Raw genomic sequence first — 2,915 nt, 5'->3', positions numbered from 1 at the left:
CAACCATATATGCATGTGGTCCGATCGAGTCCTATCCAATTAATTACGTGACTGATATATATGATTAAGAAGGTTATAACTAATAAGATAGATTATATATGCATGTGAACCCATGAAAAGAAAATAGTGTAGGATCGAGTCATGGTATATATCGCAAAGAGTATGTAGGGTGTTATGAGTCTAGAATTATTAGGCATACAATTAATAGCATTAATTAATATAGAGGGGTAGGGTATGGAATGGTGAAGAAGTCCTCTATATATAACTCGATGGACAATTTTCCTCTTTGAAAATTTAGCCTTAGCTTAGCTGACCTTTCTCCATGCTTAAATATATACTCGATCTATGTATTAAGTCCATTCCACACACATAGTACACATGGTCCCATATATGGTGATGGCCCATGCATTTATTGTATGTATGTATGTTTATGTATGTATGTACATGCAATTAGAACAGAATATTTCATTTATTTATTGAAGCATACATATAGACAAGTCCATGCTTCGACTTTCTTCAAAGGGTCTTAGTCATGCCCATCTACCTCCCAGATTCAAAGCTAAATTTATCACATCAAGACTTGCTATAATTTGAAAAGGCAGACTGTGTTCTCATGACAATATTTCTTTAAAGATTGATGAATTCAACAACTGATGTCAGTTAGTTTCTGGTGTTCAAAAAGCTTGGAAAGATTAATCAGGAAAGATGATGGAAGATGGTGATTGCGATTGTTCAGATATGAACGATCACTTTTGTTGCAGGAAACTCGAGGATGATGATGATGATGAAGGGAACAAGGCAAAGTCAAGTGAGAGCTCAGGGAATAACAGTGTGGTGGATCAAGTAGAGGGTGAGAAGATGGATGCATCTACTCGAGTAAGGCAATATGTTAGATCCAAGATGCCTCGATTGAGATGGACTCCAGAACTTCATCTCATATTCGTGCGAGCTGTGGAGCGACTCGGTGGTCAAGAAAGTAATCCTTTAATTTTTTGACTAAATCTTTCTTGAAATTCAACTTCTCTTTTAGGGTTTTTGTTTTTTTGTAACCATCGATCTTTCTTTGAATTATGTACTTCGTGTTTCTGTAGGAGCAACTCCTAAACTGGTGTTACAGCTAATGAACATGAAGGGTTTGAGCATTGCTCACGTGAAAAGCCATCTACAGGTAAAAATTCATAAATTAAATATAATAAATATTATCATGTTATAAACTTCAAGATTCATTTATATATAATTTTCTTACCAATATAGATGTATCGGAGCAAGAAGATCGATGATCAGGGCCAAGGTATATATGTTGAAAAGCTCATGTCTTTAACCATAGTTTGATATTTGCTATTTCTAAATTAGGGTTTTCAAGATTCTTGATCTTTCTTGATTTGCAATGGTTAAACTTCTTTTACTTTCCTTTTTTAGTAATAAACGAGGGAGATCACTACTACACTGGGAGAAACAGTCATCATGTTCAAAGTTTATGGCAGCTTCCCATGTTTCGTCCAAGATTAGTTAGGCCTAATCCAATTCCAAGGTACCCATTTCATTTTGCTTTCGTAATCTCACTCGTTTTATTCTTTTGTTTCTTGCCTTTAACACGATTTAATGACACTATCCATATAGCAGTTATGGGGCAAGCATGGCAGATCGTGGCTTAGTCAACGGCCATGGAAGTTACTGTACTAACAAGATTTTGAACTCATCCATGGTGGAACAAGATTACAAGATTGCCCACCATGAGATGCAACAATGGGTAATGAAACAAGCTTTATGCAACATGACTAGGTCAACTCTAGTAGATCACCAACTCATCAAAAGTCAAAGATTTGACAACCCAATTGAAACAAAGAAGAGAAAAGCAGTAGACAATGGTCTTGATTTGAATCTATCATTAAGTATGAAGCTAAGATCACGAGAAGAAGAAGAAGATTATGCAAATGAAGAAGTAGATAGCTCTTTATGTCTCTCGTTATTTCCTTCTTCGGAGAAGAAGGAAAAGCAGTTTAGGGATCCACATGGGTCATCGAGGTTTAGCAAATGTGCAAAGAGTCCAAGATTAATGGCGAGTACTCTAGATCTGACTATATGAATTCGAGAATTCTAGTGAGATCTTGCTGGTACTCGCTTATTTTTAGGGTTTGTAAGGTTTTATTTGACGGATATTAATTATTAATGTTCTTCACAAGCACTTAATTATTAGTATATTAGTTCGTAATTGACTTTCATGAATTGATCTGTTAATTTTATTGATGTTTGTATAAAAACTTATGTTGCTTGTCGTAATTTCTTCTTGGCTTCTTCCAAACCGATGCTCAAATCCTGGGTTCCCATTATATATTAATTAGCATGTGGAAATAACTACAAAAACACTACAATTGCTTAAAATTTTTGAATCAAAAATAACTTAAGCTTATTTTATAATACATGATTTTGTAGTTTTTCACGAATGAAGAATCACTTGATAGCAGTTTAGGGTTTTAAAAACGCACATTGAAAACTCTATGTGGTGATCATAAGCATCTTATAAGGGAATATTTTGAGTTGAACGATTAATAAGGGGAACAAATAATTCTAACTATTTATGTCTGTATTCATTACAAGAATTAGAGTTGAATGATTATTTTGTCGCTGAAGTTATGATTTTTTTTTTCCAAAAAATTAATGACGTGGTTTCACTTGGTCTTCAATTTTTATCTTGAAATTTCTTAAATACATTCGTACAAAACCCATTTTGATAATAAACAAGATTACCAATTTGGATCGAATTTCACACACTAATCCAAGATGAAGTTCAGGTTATCTCCTTTTAATGGATTAAAAGTCATCGAAGAAAAAGAAAAACCAATAGAAACCTGTAACTTCAATTGATAAATTGCTGATAAAAAGATTGTATATGATTACAAATATCCATATAAAAG

The 2,915-nt window shown here is 33.7% G+C and overlaps 1 protein-coding gene across 2 annotated transcripts; it reads left to right on the top strand.

Moving 5' to 3' along the window:
* The first annotated feature begins 326 nt into the window (after positions 1 to 326).
* Positions 327 to 2,226, top strand: LOC145055323 (uncharacterized). 2 transcript variants are annotated; one of them, XM_079003617.1, is made up of 5 exons: positions 327 to 976; positions 1,092 to 1,168; positions 1,255 to 1,291; positions 1,420 to 1,531; positions 1,621 to 2,226. In XM_079003617.1, exons 1-5 carry the CDS (start codon positions 706 to 708, stop codon positions 2,084 to 2,086), a joined length of 963 nt encoding a protein of 320 aa, XP_078859743.1. In that variant the 5' UTR covers positions 327 to 705; the 3' UTR covers positions 2,087 to 2,226. The 2 variants fall into 2 exon arrangements, with proteins under 2 accessions (XP_078859743.1, XP_078859744.1); XM_079003618.1 differs by having other exon boundaries at positions 332 to 976; positions 1,624 to 2,226.
* Positions 2,227 to 2,915: the final 689 nt, after the last annotated feature.

Source organism: Lactuca serriola, chromosome 5 (assembly GCF_051521515.1).
Source record: "Lactuca serriola cultivar US96UC23 chromosome 5, Lser_US96UC23_V15, whole genome shotgun sequence".
NCBI classification, from domain to species: Eukaryota; Viridiplantae; Streptophyta; class Magnoliopsida; order Asterales; family Asteraceae; genus Lactuca; species Lactuca serriola.
This window is presented reverse-complemented; position numbering and strand designations above follow the sequence as displayed.

Coding starts and splice junctions, on each gene's coding strand:
- LOC145055323 (XM_079003617.1), top strand. CDS start 706: ATGATGGAAGATGGTGATTGCGATTGTTCAGATATGAACGATCACTTT. Junction 1,169..1,254: donor ACGTGAAAAGCCATCTACAG/GTAAAAATTCAT, acceptor TTACCAATATAG/ATGTATCGGAGCAAGAAGAT. Junction 1,532..1,620: donor AGGCCTAATCCAATTCCAAG/GTACCCATTTCA, acceptor CTATCCATATAG/CAGTTATGGGGCAAGCATGG.